Source organism: Gorilla gorilla, chromosome 11, assembly GCF_029281585.2.
Source record: "Gorilla gorilla gorilla isolate KB3781 chromosome 11, NHGRI_mGorGor1-v2.1_pri, whole genome shotgun sequence".
NCBI classification, from domain to species: Eukaryota; Metazoa; Chordata; class Mammalia; order Primates; family Hominidae; genus Gorilla; species Gorilla gorilla.
In genome coordinates, this window is record NC_073235.2 from 109,218,955 (window position 1) to 109,236,004 (window position 17,050).

General features: G+C 38.0%; 1 protein-coding gene across 3 annotated transcripts in view; it reads left to right on the top strand.

Annotated features, from left to right (window-relative positions):
* Positions 1-16,332, top strand: part of ADAM23 (ADAM metallopeptidase domain 23) — a 177,796-nt gene extending 161,464 nt beyond the window's left edge. The window contains exons 25-26 of one of the 3 annotated variants that reach the window (XM_019022744.4): positions 5,085-5,175; positions 12,784-16,332. In XM_019022744.4, the coding sequence (XP_018878289.3) occupies positions 5,085-5,175; positions 12,784-12,832 (140 nt within the window). In that variant the 3' untranslated portion in view covers positions 12,833-16,332. The other 2 variants (XM_055380411.2, XM_055380410.1) reach the window with 2 other exon arrangements.
* The last annotated feature ends 718 nt before the right edge of the window (positions 16,333-17,050 follow it).

The following is a 17,050-nucleotide window of genomic DNA, read 5'->3' on the forward strand; positions in this document are numbered from 1 at the left end:
TTGAAGCTAATCTCTGTTTTCATGGGAAAGGTAATTTGAAGCCAGTCCTTCTGATTCCTATAGAAATATGAAATAAAGTGTATGTATGTCCACACACTTGTGTGCACACAGGCACAGACACACAACTGCAAACAATGTGTCTTCCTACTTTAACACCAAACTTCATTTTGCCTTTGTAGAGGGAACCTTGGGGACCTCCACTCATTCCAGGCCCATTTTCCAGGATTGGAAAGCTGTACACAGAAGCAGTGACATAAAGTTATTCAGATTCTCCCTCTGGTAGTCATCTACCACTTGGTGGTCTGAAGCAATTAATACGGTTTCCCAGAGACCCTAACTTTCTATCACTGCATAGTTTATCCACTTGAGACTACTAATAAACAAAAAACAAAATGTCTAAATACTATGACAGAAATCCAAATATTGCAGACTTATTTGAAATATGCTTTTCAATAACTTCCCAGGTAAACATGTATTTACTTTTAAAGCTATTCTGTCCTGAATTTCTAAGGATCTTCGCAAAACTGAATGATATGTTCTGAATTTTGAAAAGATGTAGCTTCTTAGGCATATTTTACAGTTTGAGAATTTTATAAACAATTACTAATGGTTCATTACTTTTGTAATTCAAATACAGATTTGCTGTTATGCAATTTAAATTACTTTTTAATTTTACCTCACATCTGGTAGGAACTATAACAAATTGAATTATTTATGTATTTATAAGTATGTATAAGATAATTATGTTTTTTAAAAGTAGGGTGTGCAGAATTTGAAGGTAAATTCACAGTTATCCTCAAATATCTTCAATGTGTATGTAGATCTTAATTTCAAATCTTATAGCAAAAAAATTCAATATTTAGCCAACTTTCAAAGCATGTCCTGAATAGATTATTTTGTATGTTAGTGAAATTAGTATGTAATTTCCTTTGTTAAAAAATCTCCATTTTCCCTCCACACAGTGAATATGGCCACAAGCAGGCTAATAGGGGCCGTGGCCGGCACCATTCTGGCCCTGGGGGTGATTTTTGGAGGCACAGGGTGGGGAATAGAGTAAGCATCCTTGCCAGTTTCAGAGTGTTTCTGTGTGGTACCTGATGTGTGAGGCGATGCCTGTACCTGACTCCATGTCTCGTCCTGTTGACCGTGTTTCCTGTGGTAGTGCACCTTGTGGTGTGACTTGGATGTTGCTTGTGTCCTGTGGTTTTCTTGTGTCATATAGAACCTTCTCCTGTCTGGAACAATGTGGGGCATAACATAACACTGGGTGTGCTTCCGATATCTTCACAATTAAGGCAATAGTCCCAACACTTCCATTGCTCCTCCACTTTCTAAAAGTAATTTTAAAATACAGACTTTTTTAAAACTATTTATTGGCAAAAATGCTTTTATATGTGTGTTTTCTTAGGATTCTTGTAATAAAGTTAATCTGTGCCAGTCAAATAAATTTACATATATAACTAGCAATTATCAACAGTTATAGGACCTTTTAAAGGTAATAAAAATGATAGCTACTAATGTTTTCTTCATTTATTTAGAATGATATAGGAGGCTGCAGCTTAATTTTTTAAAAAGAAGATATTTAGCATACTGCCTTCCTATTTTTCCTATAAAATAGGTTAATAATTCAAAATTGAAGTCTACATAAATATTTGGAAGCAAGGAGCGTTAAGAATGAAAAAATATTTAATCCAAACCTGTATAACCATAAGTGAACAGCTGCAAATCACCTGGTGGGTTCGTCTTAAAAGTAGCCAGGGTGTAAATAAATATATTGTGTGCCACTTGCCCATTAAGCTGTCACAGAAATACAGTTCTCCTGATGCTTTGATTTAGGGTGCTCTGTACTTGATCCACATCCTCAGAATAGCTGTCAGTTCTCCAGGGCACATTGCTTCCTGAGATTGCTAATCTGTAGATTAAAATATTATCATGATTTTTTTCTTCTCTCTCTAATTAGAAAAAGAATATTTAAGAATGGCAGACATAACCCTTTACACAGTCTTTTCTGTCTACTGTGGTGGTAGTAACACTTCAAAGTGGCCCAGGAATGAATTACTAGTATCTTCAGGAATCACTAGATATCTTTGACTCACCCATCCCAAATCATGGGCTTATTGTGAATATCAGATATGTTTTTCTATAGTCCCATTGGTTAGAACAAATGGGTGCTCCTCTTACACACTGGAATTGGGAGACCCGGGGACCAAAATAGCATTAAGAGGGAAGCAGGTTCATAGTTCACACCTTGTGTTGAAGATGACATGAGCCTTCTTTCTCCTGGATTCAAGGACTTTGACCAGACTTAGATCTTCCAACTCACATCTCATCTCTATGGACTGTGAAGCTGGTTAGCACAGGGGAAGCTAGAAATACTAGAAAAGAGATTTTGTTTCTCCTTGTGTATTAGAAAACAAAGACCATAACAGGGATAAAAATATTTAGAGACAAAAACTTTGTCCTGTAAAATTTCCCCTTGGATCTGTTGACTGGATTATATACAGAAGAAACATTCCTTTTTCAGGGCCAGCTCCATGCATGCATTTATGTGAAATTCTTCCTTGACAAATGGTAGTTTTCTGAAAATCATCCCGAATGCATTTTTTAACATTATACATTGGCTGTAACTTTGGTGTCCTTAAATGTACTAATTGAAAGGATGAATTTTAATAATCCTTCCTTGAAGTCTTAGAGATAGGTAAAATCAAAGAGGCCTTTCTTGTAAAACATAGTCCTTGTTATCAGCATTTGTTTTCATCAATCATTTCCAGTTTTGTTCGTTTGTGACTATTTCTAATTGTGACAGGTAAGTCTGTGTAAGTGTATATATATTTTTTCTAAAGATAGATTTGTTATTATTCCTGGTTTATGAGCACTAGTTTTCTCTTAGCTTACTGATTTTTTTCCCCATCAAATTCCAAGTTTTAGCATAATTTCTCAAGAAATACAGTTTTTAAAAAAATAATGTAGTACAATATAGATTGTCTCAACATTTCTTAGTTTAATTGATAGAGTGATGTTCATTCAGTCACTAAGAATTCCATGGGCAGTTTTTTTTTTAATTTCAACTCCTTAGTTTATAAGTCAGGAATCATTTTTCATGAGTTATGTGTTGATTCTAATCCTAGCCTATGTTTTCTGAAGCTGACGAAGTGCAAATCATATCCAAAGCATAGAGTATGTACATGGCTATATATATTTTTAATATTTGTTTTGAAATTTGATTCTCTGTTGAATTGTGGGGAGGAAATACATGTAAGTAGAATAAAGTTTCTCTAAAACAGAAGTTAGCAAACTTTCTGTAAAAGGCCAGATGGTAAATAGTTTTAGCTTTCAGCCTACATGGTTGTCTGTAACAACTTCTCAACAATGCTGTGTTAGCATGAAAGCAGCCATAAACAATATGTAAATGAATGCGCATGGCTGTGTTCCGATAAAACTTTTTTGCAAAAGCAGACAGTGGGGCTAGATTTGGTCTGTGGGCTCCAGTTTCCTGACCCTTGACTTATAGGATATGTTTTAGAGTCAGACAAATCTGTGTTCACATCTTGCCGCTATCACTCACAAACTTCTAGAAGCCTGTTTCCTCATCCATTAAACAAGGATAGTCATAGTTCCCACCTCATACGATTTTTGTAAAGGTCAAAAGAGATACTATATGTCAAGTGTTCAGTACTGTGTCCGGCACATAGTAAGTGCACAATACGGTAGCTGTTTAAACTATTTTTATGGCTCTCATTTTTATCATTATTATTATTATTGGTGTATCTCTAAAGGCAACTGAGATTCGTTCTCTAGACAGTCAGTGGTTAGTCTTAAGAGCATGTCACAAGCCCAGGAGCCTGAAGAGACCTGCACCCCGAGACTGTATTGCAGCTGTCCTCTACCTGCCCACCAAGCCCTGGATGGTCTCTGAATAAAAACACATTATGCATGCAATTTGTGTGCTGCCAAAAGTGGCATCCATTTATGTACACAGTTGAGGGCACTGATGTGAGCAGAAAAGAGAATTTTTTACACAGAAATGAATGTTTACACAAAACTCAAGGATTTTAGAGAAACTAGCAACATTGGCTTTGTGATTCCTGGAGCAGGGATAGATAGGACTGAAAGTATTTTGTTGTTAGGGGACACTGTACCTGCATATTAGCATCCTGAAGGATGGGATATGTAAAGTAATTATTACACTAGGTTTAACATTGCTTAGATTTTAAAATGCTAAGCTTAAGGAGAGGAGTGAGCGAGTGGACAGGAGTTACTAGGATATGGATTAGCTCTTATCCTTAGCAATTGATAGAAATGCCACCTTGTCTTTTCTTTCTTACTGTCCTTTGGCTCTCTGCTTTTTTATATCTCTAAGCCTCAAAGTTCTGTTAGTAACAATGGGAACTTTAAAGCTCAGTTGAATCTAAGGAATCTTTTTACCGTTTCCCCAAAATTACCCAAATGAGATTTAGGCTTCCTTATATCTTGCCTTTGGAACCCCATTTTGGTCTTTACCACTGTAAGGATAGTGAAGAAGTGTATCTTTGAGAGCAAGGCTTCAAAAGTCAGATCTGTATTGATGACTTCCTTCTGACTGCTAAATTTTAACTGTTTCCAAGTGGGGAATTAAAAAGTTAGCATTCAGACCACTTTTAGGTGCTTTTTGGAAGGGCATTGTAGCAGAATGTGTTTCCTTTCCTCCATGCCCCCATTTGTGAGTCAGATGGAGCTTGTCTGAATGCGATGGTGTTCTCTATGTGCTTTTACTTATTTGATACATGATACTGGGAAAGGGGAAGAGAAGAAGGATGTGTAAAGACAGCAAGTGGGGCCTATTTGCTTCAAATTCTGTGAAAGGTGAATTTAATGGAACTTAATTGTCAATGGTGCAGAAACTTTAGATTTAAAGGCATATAAATCCAAGCAACGCTCACCGTAGCATCTAAAATGCAATTAAGCTAAGTAAATAAAGGCAATTTAAATGTTTAGCCGTCTTTTACACAGGATATTTACTTCCTGAAACTGCTTAACTGCCTTTCCCTTGTGGTAATGAAAGTGGTTGGTTCATATGACTCTCTTCCCATGATCCTTTGTCACAGGTCCTAGTGCCACCAATCTCATAATAGGCTCCATCGCTGGTGCCATCCTGGTAGCAGCTATTGTCCTTGGGGGCACAGGCTGGGGATTTAAGTAAGCAACGCCGCATGTCTTCTTCTCAGTGGCTCTGGCACTTCTCTTTTCTGCTTACATAACCAAGTTTTGAGTTCCTGCTACAAGAGCTTAGGTTCTGTCAGTCAAACTGCAAAAAATAAGTCTTTTTATTCAGAAATGGGTTAGAAATGAAGAAACACAGACCCTCAACTGTCATTTTCAGGCAAGTGGAAATGTAGAAGGAATTCATATACACTGATTTTTAAGGAGAACAACGAAGTTCTTTGGTAGAAGACAGTCCAGCTTGTAAGAGCAGGCACTCTGAGATACATTCATTTCTACACAGGAAATCGAGGAAGCCATGTAGTTGGAAATAAGTGGATGTAAATTGCTTGTATCTGTTTAAAACTTGTTTGTAGTCCACTGATATCTTGAAATTTTCACAACCTAAGTAATTATGCAATCATTACTTGTATTTTTCATATGTAACATAGTATATGTAGCTTTGTGATTTGAAAAGCTTTATAGTTTAATGAAAACAGATTTTAAAAGTATTTGTATAATCCTCAACCAACTGAATTGGTTTTAAATCAGAATTTGAAAAATGTGGCTTTGTGACACTTAGTATTTTCTAATCAAGGACTAAATATTGACCTGACAGGTAGGCCTGGTGTGTTTTCATAGTGACCTTTTAGTTTGGATTGCACACTGCTTACTGAACTAAGATTGTTTAAATAGACACACTGGGTATTCACAAATAAACTTCAATTGTGATCAAAATTTTTAAACCTGATTTATCCAGGCTGGATATTTCTACACTCCAGAATCATTGGATAATTGCTTTTTATACCTTTTCATACTATAGTGGGTTGATGATGATGATTTGTAGGTAAGCCCTCCTGTGCCTCCTGTGATAAATTAAGTTTCAGCCAGATTTACAGAAACAAATTTAAGTGGGAAATAAGACCATTACCCAAATTCAAAACCCACTTTGCCTCCATCTGGTTACTCAAAAGAGGAAGCTTTTGCCCTGAACTGTCTGAATAATTGCCTTAATTATAAACTTTATATGTTTTATATTTGGGATTTTGAATTCAATATGTTTCAGCCAGTTAAAGTGTTATTTTTAGAAGCTGATTAAAGAAACCAAAGATGATTTAAATACATTCAACATTTTCTGCTAATTTGTTATCATATTAAGATTTAATGAGTAAGTCTACAGTTTTTGAGTGCCTTTAACTTGAAATAGTATTATAAAATTATATGTCTTTTCTCTCGGTATATTTATAGAGTTGAACTTGTTTAGTAAAGTAGTTTTGGCATCAGTGTGTTTTCAAAAACACACTCATAAAATGGACAACTCATATTTAAATTTATTGTTTTGCTATTAATAAAATATTGCCCACATAGTGAGTCACGCATGTGGCATCTAGTAAGAAATATGTTTTCGTTTGGGCGGACCTAATTCAAGCAAAACTTTTCTTAGTGTTCCACTGCTACAAAAAAGTCATTGAACATTATAGTACTGCCATACTCTTATTATTTTCTAATGCTTCCTTGAACTTTTTCATTAGTATGCCTCAAGAAAAATAAATCTGGATCATGCCCAGGCTTATGCCTCATTTGACGTTAAGAAATCCCGGTTTCAAAGGCCTGGAAAACAGTCTATTACACATCTTTGCCATCTAGCCATATGCAATGCCAAATTTATCATTGCAGCGTTTGGAAAGAAGAGCACACTATTCTGTAGCAGGACCTCAAAACACTGGCCTGGCCTAGCTCACAGCTTGAATTGCATGTTTCTCTGGGGACAAATGGAAAAGCCTTTATCACTGTGTATATAAGTGGATTAGGCCCTGTAAAGATTCTTTATATCTGAGAGAGAGAGAGAGAGATCTCGTTATCACAAGAACAGAAAACAAAAGGTGGGGGATCAGCACTTAGTGAGATGAGAAACAGCCTTTGCTGACTGCTGCCTGGTTGTTGCCGTGTAGGGACCTGTACTGCTGAGCTGAGTCAAAGCCCCTTCCTGTGCCCTGTAACTCTAATAATCACTTTCAGGGAGAACTGTGTAGAAAGACACACAATAGGGTGAAGTATTTCGTGCCCTGAAGCAAAGAAAACGATGAAGACTAAGAATAATTCCAGAACATGTAACTTTAGGAGTTTAAATTTGGAGAATGTGCTACTCCTGGGTGACTGTTGGTTGCTACATGAGGATCTTAATTTGCTTTAGATTTTAGTAGTAACTGTGTGGTTTGTGTTCAGCTTTAAATAACACTTCTACCTTGTAATAAAAGGCTTTTGGTGCTGAATGATAATGTTTAGATTTTCCCACCACTTGGACAGTTCTGGAGATTACTAGTCTGGAGATAATTCGTAAGTATAATTATTTGCTATTTGAACTGAAAGCCTTTGGGTTTGAGTTCAATGTAAATGTTTAGAAAGAGATTCCTTTAGAATCAGAAGTTGAAAATAGTTTGTACAAAAGATTGTTCTAAATGCTGCTATTGGGAATCCCTCCTGATACCAGGTTTTTATTTCTAGAAGAAAAGTTGGTAAGGTAACCTGAACAATTTGAGGGCATGTCAACTTTTTGATTAAAGGAAAATACAGTAACTACTCAGAGAAAATACTATATTTTCCTAATGTCACATTTCTTTAGGTGTACTAGTGAGTAGTTTAGATGTAGAAGTATCATACTATACGTGACCTGCCCAAGTATAAATGAGAAATACAGCTATGCTCTAAGCCCTGACCTTGTCTGCCATTCTTTAAAGTTCTTTCCTTAAACTATTTCCTCTGAAATAGGTGGTAAAAAGCATGAAAATGTGTGCATGTGTGTGAATGTGTGCACATTTGTGTGTGTGAAGTGATAATAAAGATGTATCGAGATTATTATAATCTGAAAATAATACTGATTTAAATTACATACTTCCTTTTAGTAGATTAGTTGAGTCAGACCGCTTTGGTTAATGCAAGCAAGACTTCCGCAAGCAAGGTTGTGGATTTCCTGAAGAATTTTTAAATGTTTTATTTGGTAGATTTTTAAAAAAATATTCTGACATATTGTGTAATGTTATGGGTAGTAACTTTGCTTAATTTCTTTTTCTTTTTTTTTTGAGACAGAGTTTTGCTTTTATTGCCCAGGCTGGAGTGCAGTGGCATGATCTCAGTTCACCGCAACCTCCACCTCCCAGGTTCAGGCGATTCTCCTGCCTCAGCCTCCTGAGCAGTTGGGATTAGAGGCATGCGCCACCACGCCCAGCTAATTTTGTATTTTTAGCAGAGATGGGGTTTCTCCATGTTGGCCAGGCAGGTCTGGAGCTCCCAACCTCAGGTGATCCGCCAGACTCGGCCTCCCAAAGTGTTGGGATTACAGGCATGAGCCACTGTGCCCAGCCAACTTTGCTTAATTTCATACTCCAGAAGTATGAGGTTACTAAGGGTATAATTAGTCGTAGAGTCCCAGGTATTGAGGGTCTTGGGAATTTCTCTATGAAATCCTGTGAAAAACGAACATAGGCATGTGGCACACCAATTTGCTCTACTTCTATATCTGCGTTTATTTTCATTCACCCCATGCTCCTGTTCTTCCTCATCACCCACACACAAGAATAAAGTTATGAGCTGTGGTGCAGAGGATTGCAAACCTCTGTCCTAGTTGACTCATGGAGACTCATGACACCTACCCAACATTAAATGATGATACTGCTTGATTCGACTGTTAGAGCTGTTGCTTTTACTGGACATTAGAAAAAGCAGGACCATTTTAGTAGCATCTTCCCTAAAGCTTAGGAAAGGTGAAAAGTATATGAAAAGAGAATTTCATATCTCCATTTAAAAGTGAACAGGATTGTCTTCAGCACCTTAGGCATTGCTATTTATCTGATATTCCCTAAATTTGAATGTAGGGTTTTACATGCACATTAGTAGGTGATGGTGGTAGGAAAAGAGAAATTCTAGGTGATGGTAGGAAAAGAAATGAAGGTAATAGTGACATGGTTTGTTGAAAATTGAAATCAAAAGGACTACAGGATGAACACTGAGCTTTTCCAGTGATACCGTAACACCTCAGTCTGTAGAACCTCATCACCACGTCTTACTCTCCCGCTACTTGCCCTGTCCATGGGATTCAGTGGCAAAGTGGATTTCATCAGTGGCCATACTGGCCTGGCATAGCTACTCCTTACATTAAAAGTGTTAATATAATATTAATAAGTCTGTGTAATTATCATACGTGATTCCTTCTCTCTGAGAAGTTATTTGTGTTAAAAGCTCTTCTGAGCCTGACTCTGGATTTAAGAGATTCTGTCTGGCCTACGTTCCATTTTATTGGACATGTTAAAGAAAAGGCTGTTTATGTACTCACACAAAATGAAAAAGAGCTATATCTAGACTATTACCAGCAAAGTTAAGAGTTATCTGAAGCTGGGCATGGTGGCTCATGCCTGTAATCCCAGCACTTTGGTAGGCTGAGGTGGACAGATCGCCTGAGGACAGGAGTTCGAGACCAGACTGGCCAACATGGTGAAACCCTGTCTCTACTAAAAATACAAAAATTAACCGGGCATGGTGGTGCACGCCTGTAATCCCAGCTACTCGGGAGGCAGAGACAGAAACCCTTGAACCCGGGAGACGGAGGTTGCAGTGAGCCGAGACTGCGCCATTGCACTCCAGCCTGGGCAACAAGAGCAAAACTCTGTCTCAAAAAAAAAAGAGTTATCTGAATGTCAAGTCAGATAAAATTTGAAAGGAACTTAATATTGCTAATTATATTTTCTCAAAAGAGTAAACACCATTTTTTGTGGGGGCCTTTTGATTTTTATTGAATTAGGAAATTGAATTAAATTTGGCTAGTCTTTCCACGAGGAGGATAACCAGACTGCTGTTTTTTTGAATTCCATGACTGTATCCCAGTTCAAAATGAGAAGCCTGTTTCCCTTAATGCCTGGGACTCCTGGGTTAGGCACTTTCTCTTTCATGGTACCAGGCTGGCCAGGAAGATCGGTGCATTTCCCTGCCCCAGCACCCCAGGGAAGTGAGCTCAGTGTATGGTGGCCTAGGAGGGGTTGGGCTAGGGACACTTCGTCAGGGGGTGACTCAGCATAGAATGATAAGAATGTGCTAACCATGGATAAATATATGCCCTTGAAAGAAGAGCTAAAGGCTTTACGGCTCTGAGATGGTTATTGTTACTCAAAGAGTCTTGCTTTAATTTTGTGTAGATGTTTATGTGTATAATGTATATTGTAGACAAAAGTCCAGGTTATTTCAGAAGTAGTAAAAATTGATGAAAGCTGTGAAAATGTAAGCTTTATGGATTATGCTAGTGTTTTATAATGATCCAGAAATACCTTACAGGTTATGAGAAAGTTAATTACCTTCAGAATCCTAGTGAGTGGAGGGTATTCAGAGGAAACCGTTATGAAGAAAGACAGCAAGGAGCTGCCCACAGTAGTTGTACTTTCACATTAAAATTGAACTGAAAGAATATTTTTTTCATAGAGAAAATTCAGACCGTTCTCAACATACAGTGGCCATGATGGTTTTACAATTTGTGTGTGAGGCACCTTCACAGTCCGCTTGCCACAGGAGTGTTCATCTCTGTCCTCATCGCAGTGTCGCCTCCCTTGTAGAGGAGCTCACTTTCCCCCTGCTGGGACATCAGTGGAAGAGCTAAGGTCCTGGAATGCCCCACTGGTGTTCAGAGTCCATTTTCATCCAGAAAGATACAGTTCTACAGGATGACTCAGCCTCTCTGTCTGACCTGGGAACCCAGTGATCCTGTAGAGCAATATTTCTGCAAAAAGGTGCAACCTAAGCTTCAAAAACCAGCTTTTAAAAAGAGCACAAGCTTTTGGACACCAGCGGTTGTCTGTGTGCCAGGCTGAAATGGAATTTCCTATCTCCATTTAAAAGTGGACTGCATTGCTATTATGACCTTGGACATGGCTACTTATCGGTCATTCCCGAATTTGAATAAAGGAATTTAGATGTGGGCAGTATAGTCATTTACATGCACAGTGCTAGCTTGGTTTGCCTTTTCCTCTACATTTGGATTTACTGAGGAAATTTGGTTTAACATTTATCTTGAGTTCTAGCAATACATAGCTCACAAGATTGGGGCCTCTTGTCCTTCAGGGTCATTTCACAAGGTCAGGCAGTCTCTGTTTTTCCTCCCTGACTCACAGAGTATGGCTTCTTAAACCTCTACCTTCCAGGGATATGAACATAGGTGGCAGATGGAGACCCTGTGCTCTGCAGCAAACTAACTTGGTGGAGGATGCATTTTGGGATACTTGCCTTTTGGTTTCACATTGGTTTCTTGGGCAGCATCAGCAGTGCCCGCTTTCAAGAATGTTGACTTAAAAGAGGGCTGGGTGGGAATGATGAAGAAAAGTAAACAGCATTGTTGCAGATAGTGTTGGCTGCAATGGTTACCTGCTAGGCCAATGAGTCACACACTTAGGTCACTCATGAAGACGTTTTAATGTAAACTTTAAAAAGAAAAGACAAGTTTTCTTTAAAGACTTTTATGTTGATATTTCAAAAGAGAAGCATCAAAGTGACCATCTTGGGAAAAATAAGAACTTTGCAGGATGCCTTTATACCTATTTTGAGCTTTGGTATTGTTTTTATTTTGAATTACTTGTGGGGGAGGAGGAATATATCGCAATGGCTTTGATACTTAGGGCCTGTGAGGGTATCCAGCTGGCCCTGAGTCAGTGGGCAGGGGAGTGAGGGCTTTGGGGACTCCTCAGTCTCCAGTTTTGCATGATGCCTCGGTGGCAGTAGCGTTGCACCCGCCCAGTATGCAGACTAAATGCATGAGCCCCTTGCTTGATGCCCCACATAAAGCCAGACCATGGGGAGGTTGCAACCAACTTTTACTGTTGCCTTGTAGTGTCTTGCTGGTTCTTTCTTTTCTCTTTAAACATAGGAGCCACTTTTTAGGAGACTGGACACTGTGAGCAAAGCATTTTAACTTGCCGATTTTCAACTAAGCTAAATTCTGCATTTGCTTAACTAACCTGAACCTGTGTCCACTCTCCTTTGAGTGTACTGTCTTACTGTGCACTCTGTTTTTCAACTTTCTAGATATGAAAAATGCTTGTTCTATAGTGGAGTAAGAGCTCACACACCCAAGGCATCAAGATAACTGAATAGAGCAAGGCTTTTTTGCCACCTTGGTAAAGGCCAGTTCACTGCTATAGAACTGCTATAAGCCTGAAGGGAAGTAGCTATGAGACTTTCCATTTTTTTTAGTTCTCCCAATAGGCTCCTTCATGGAAGAGGCCTTCCTGTAATAATTTTCACCTAATGAATTAGCAGTGTGATTATTTCTGAAATAAGAGACAAATTGGGTCGCAGAGTCTTCCTGTGATTTAAAACGAACAACCCAAAGTTTCGTTTGGTCTTCACCAAAGGACATACTCTAGGGGGTATGTTGTGAAGACATTCAAAAACATTAGCTGTTCTATCTTTCAATTTCAAGTTATTTTGGAGACTGCCTCCATGTGAGTTAATTACTTTGCTCTGGAACTAGCATTATTGTCATTATCATCACCATTCTGTCATCATCATCTGATTAATATTGTGGATTTTCCCCCTCTGCTTGCATCTTCTTTTGACGCACTCTGGAAGAAATGTCAAGAAGAGAAGGTTCGATCCTACTCAGCAAGGCCCCATCTGAATCAGCTGCGCTAGATGGACACCGCCTTGCACTGTTGGATTCTGGGTATGACATACTCGCAGCAGTGTTACTGGAACTATTAAGTTTGTAAACAAAACCTTTGGGTGGTAATGACTACGGAGTTAAAGTTGGGGTGACAAGGATGGGGTAAAAGAAAACTGTCTCTTTTGGAAATAATGTCAAAGAACACCTTTCACCACCTGTCAGTAAACGGGGGAGGGGGCAAAAGACCATGCTATAAAAAGAACTGTTCCAGAATCGTTTTTTTCCCTAATGGACGAAGGAACAACACACACACAAAAATTAAATGCAATAAAGGAATCATTAAAAAAAATAGTAAATGATTTTTTTCCCTCAGCCTGCTGGCACTTAATATCTTCTAAATGATTTGGCATGATTTTTTTTTCTTTACTACCGATGACAAACTCCAGTGGCATGAAGATCTAATTTTCAAAAGGGTAAAAACTGCATGGCATATATACAACAAGCTAGCAAGCCAATTCTCAGCAAAACCTGCAACAGAATTCCTAAGGTGAAGATGACAGATGAACACAAAGAAGCTGCCTGGGCCTCTTCACTTAAACATGTCCCCACACCCCATCCTCTCGGAGCCCCACTTCTTACCCCCCACCTCCCACCCTCTATAATCCCCACTCCCCATTGGAGACCAGGCCAGGGCAGAACTCCACGGACCTTGCTCTTGTTGATTCACTTTCCCCATTGTGTTTTCTCCTGGACTGAGCATCCTTTGGAAATGGGAGCTGGAATTTGAACAATGATGCTATTGTATAGTTCTTTTATAAATGTAAATATGGAAATAAGAGATTTTGACACATCATTTTCACTTGTCTGTATTGAGATATTTTCCTTGTAAAGGTTCTCTGTAAACTTGAGTTGATTTTTTGCTCCCCATCTTTTTTGTTTCTTGTCTCTCTTTCTCTGTCTCTGTCCTTCTCTCTTGTAACGTGTTATACAATGACTCTTGGGCTTGCTTAAAAAGACAGATATAGCCACAGATGCAGGGAGTTTGGGCACAAAACACGTGCAGTTTAAAGTTGGTGTGCGTTAAACCAAAAATAAAAGGGGGGACATAAACAACAAAATAACCCATATCAAAGACACAAAATTATGTAAATGGAAATATATGTACTAAGTTTCGAAAATTTTTTGATGTCATTATAAACCTATGTAAATAATGTAAGAAAGTAGACACCCTTTCAGATTAATCACAAAAGTGCCAAGCTCATGATTTTGGTTTTCGGTTTTGACAATTTTCTTTCCCTGTCTTTAATGTGAAAGGAGGATAAACTTAAAGCCTTAAATAAAAAAATTTTTTAAATGTTAAAAGCTTGGAAAAAATTAAGCTTTCCATTTTATTTGTATTTGTTAGTGTCAATATTTCATCCATGCTCATTTTCCTGCCTCAAAATATATATGGTAGAACCCTATTGGAAAAGTGGTAATGGGAATAGAAGGAGTAGTTACCTTTGTATCCGCATTGTTAAAATAGGCTTTTATGCTGTGCTGTGCTTTCAAGAAACCTTGTTTGACCTCTGGCATTTTACTGATCAGTGGACCGTTGCACTGGATTATAATGGGATTCTACTATATACAAATCCACATTGTTCTTCTCCCTCCGGCCAGATTTGTAGATGTCATCTGGGCTTTCCAAGTCCCTCTGAGTTTCCTTCACTTTTACTGATTTTTTTCTTCTAAATATGGTCAAGATAGCTTCTGTCACATGTTAAGTAAATAAGCTGAAGAAATTTGGTCCCGGCTTTGTTTTAATGTACAAACCTGTACGTGATCAGTTCAGTGAGCATCCATCTATAGATGGGCTTTAGTAAAGACTGTCCCAAAGAGCCCCTACTTCTCTAATGCCCCCCCCTTTTTTTTTTAGGAAAAGAACATGCAGTTTTACTCATCACTTCTTCATGACACCAAATCCATTGCTAGGTTTAGCTCCTGGTCCCTTTTCAGCAAGATTCGTGTTATCCGTCTTACAACTTTGATTTTGGAAAGTATTATGTCCTAAAAATGCACTGCTTAATACAGTGGGGTTTTTTTCCCCCGAGGTGTCTTTAACTGGGGAAGTACCACAAACATAGAGCAGAGACTTTAATTTCTATATTCTACAATAGACCATCACCAAACATCTTATCATGTTGTTGCTTTCTGAGTAATAGGTGCTATGCAGGTAGGCGGGCTTTCTCTAGGACTAGCTGTACGTTTATTTTGTAATAGCAGGGCTATCTACAAGGCCTCTCAGCCTTACTCCTGGCTTCATAGGACACAGGTAGCATCCCTCTAGTCATTGGCAATGGCTCTTTCGGCTCGGAGGAAGCTTGGAGGAAACTCAGATTACTTGGTATCTTTTCCTGTTGCTGCATTGCTTAGTGTTTCCTTGTTGCTGGGTCCTACTCTCTAGTAGATACTAAACTGCTGTGAAGTACACCATACACATTTCACTAAGATTCCAGAGCCACCATGGTGACGTAACAGAAACAAAATCATGGTGGTTACAAAACAAATTAAATCTCTATTGTTAACTTTTAAGCATTTCACAAACAACATTGTAAATGTGCGATGTTATGTTTTAAATCAGACCACAGTGGTCCCCAAATATTATGTACATATGGCAAATGTCAGTGTAACTTTTTGTTACACTGGCAATTTCATAGGTAATCGAACCTATGCTCCAATGTTAAATTATATGTGTATATGTAAAATACACAAGCTTTAAGCTATGTGTGTATGAATATGAAAGTTAATGCAACCATATCAATTGTAAAAATGGATTATAATTATTTTTGATGGTATTAGGTTATGTAGTTTCAAACTCTTCGCTGTATTTTGTTTTGCACATGCCATTCATTTGCTAATTTTTGTGGCGTGGAGATTCTTTTTTATTAATTTGAGCTCACAGCACAAGTGTATCACTGTTTAATGTTACCCAACAAGAGTTAGTGTTAAGTGATGATCAAGTTCCCATTTCACCTGCTCTACTTTTGCTGCATTAATTAATGACACCCGGATGAGGAGACGTGCGCTAACTTCATTGCTCATCTGGGATAGTGCATGAGCCCATTGAATTAGAGCTGCTCCTACTAGATAACTGAGCAGTACACATAAGTGCATGTTATGAAACATGAATCACATAGAGCAGTGGAGTTTTACCAAGTGGTGTGTGTGGTTTTTGTTTTTTACTATGCAAAGATGGGAAATGCACAAACTTTTCAAAGACTAGTGTCTGAAGAACTTTACAAACAATACTTGAACCCTTTCTTTAAAGTTATCCCATCATGTTTTATAGTCATTGTTGCTTCCATTGTTAGTTTCCATTTTTAAGTGCTTTGTAATTTTTTAAGTGCACTACCTGAAATTTTGTTTGAAATTAATAAATTCATTCGTATCTTGTTGGCTGCCTATGAATGGAGATTCAGTAGTCATTGTATGCATCTTTAAGTCAAATGTGTATTAAAACTTTCGTTAACGTAGAATGTTGTAGCTTTATGCTTTAATCATTTCTTTTAAACCCCCTTTTCTGTGTCCTCTTGTAGTGCTGATTAAATGGCCATGTGCCTGATATCATCAGCGTTTTAGCATGGATCCAAAGGCTCACTGAAAATTTAAGCAGTCGATGGCACAACATAAAATCTCTGATTAATGATAAATATATGCCTGATTAGGATTCAGTTTTATTGGATTCATTGGAATTTTTTGCTTCTTATAAATCAGAAAAAACCCTACCTTAGGATCGCTTAGAGATTTTCTTTTTTAGTGTCTCCCTTCTGAGTTTTAAGAGTGGATGGCTAGTAATAACATCCACACTTTGGACCTGGTACCAAATTTGTAATCAAGCAACAAAGAAAGTAGAAGGAAATCTGGTTATATAAATTGTATTATAAAAAACATTCTAAGGAAGGCATTTCTTCACAGCTCCCATGGAATTGGTCACCAAATTATATCCCTTCTTCATGAATGTCTTCAATATGTCTCCTCTCCATCCCATTGCCATGCCTCAGTTTGGCCTTAACAGACACATGTATCTCACATATATCGACTGCACTGACACACAGTTGCTAATCTGACCACATTGATGAAAGCATTGCAGGGCTTTTCATTTCCTGTAAGTTAAGGCTCAAACTTAATAACACAACGTAAACTCCTGCCCACCTCTCATGATCTCAAACCTGTTTCTTTTTGTAGCCTCATTGA